Raw genomic sequence first — 343 nt, forward strand, 5'->3', positions numbered from 1 at the left:
ATTCATAACAATCTCTGAAACAGTCCAACATACGAAATCAAAATTCCAAGAAAAATATCACTATAAAGTTAGCTTAAGTACAAGAAGTACGAGGAAAGATGACAAAAAAAACACTCACAATAACATAATCAACCAGTTTGAAGAAAACAGGAACCGTCGAGGCGAGGCGTGAGAGGTGAGGTACTAGGTTAGTGAAGAAATTTCTGTAATGAAATCCCACGGGAAGAGGACGGTTCTTCATCCAGTGGAGACCAAAGCCTGGGGGGAAAGGTGGTGGGATACCAGGTACGTTTCTGTACTGTGAGCTTCTTTATTATCATTCCCTGTCCTTTGTTCTGGGTTG

At 41.1% G+C, this 343-nt stretch overlaps 1 protein-coding gene across 1 annotated transcript in view; it reads right to left on the reverse strand.

Annotated features, from left to right (window-relative positions):
- Positions 1 to 343, reverse strand: part of LOC119582157 — an 11,029-nt gene that overhangs the window by 3,093 nt on the left and 7,593 nt on the right. The window contains exon 4 of the mRNA XM_037930395.1: positions 119 to 258. Coding sequence (XP_037786323.1) covers positions 119 to 258 — 140 coding nt within the window. The remainder of the gene's footprint in view (positions 1 to 118; positions 259 to 343) is intronic.

Source organism: Penaeus monodon, chromosome 15, assembly GCF_015228065.2.
Source record: "Penaeus monodon isolate SGIC_2016 chromosome 15, NSTDA_Pmon_1, whole genome shotgun sequence".
NCBI classification, from domain to species: Eukaryota; Metazoa; Arthropoda; class Malacostraca; order Decapoda; family Penaeidae; genus Penaeus; species Penaeus monodon.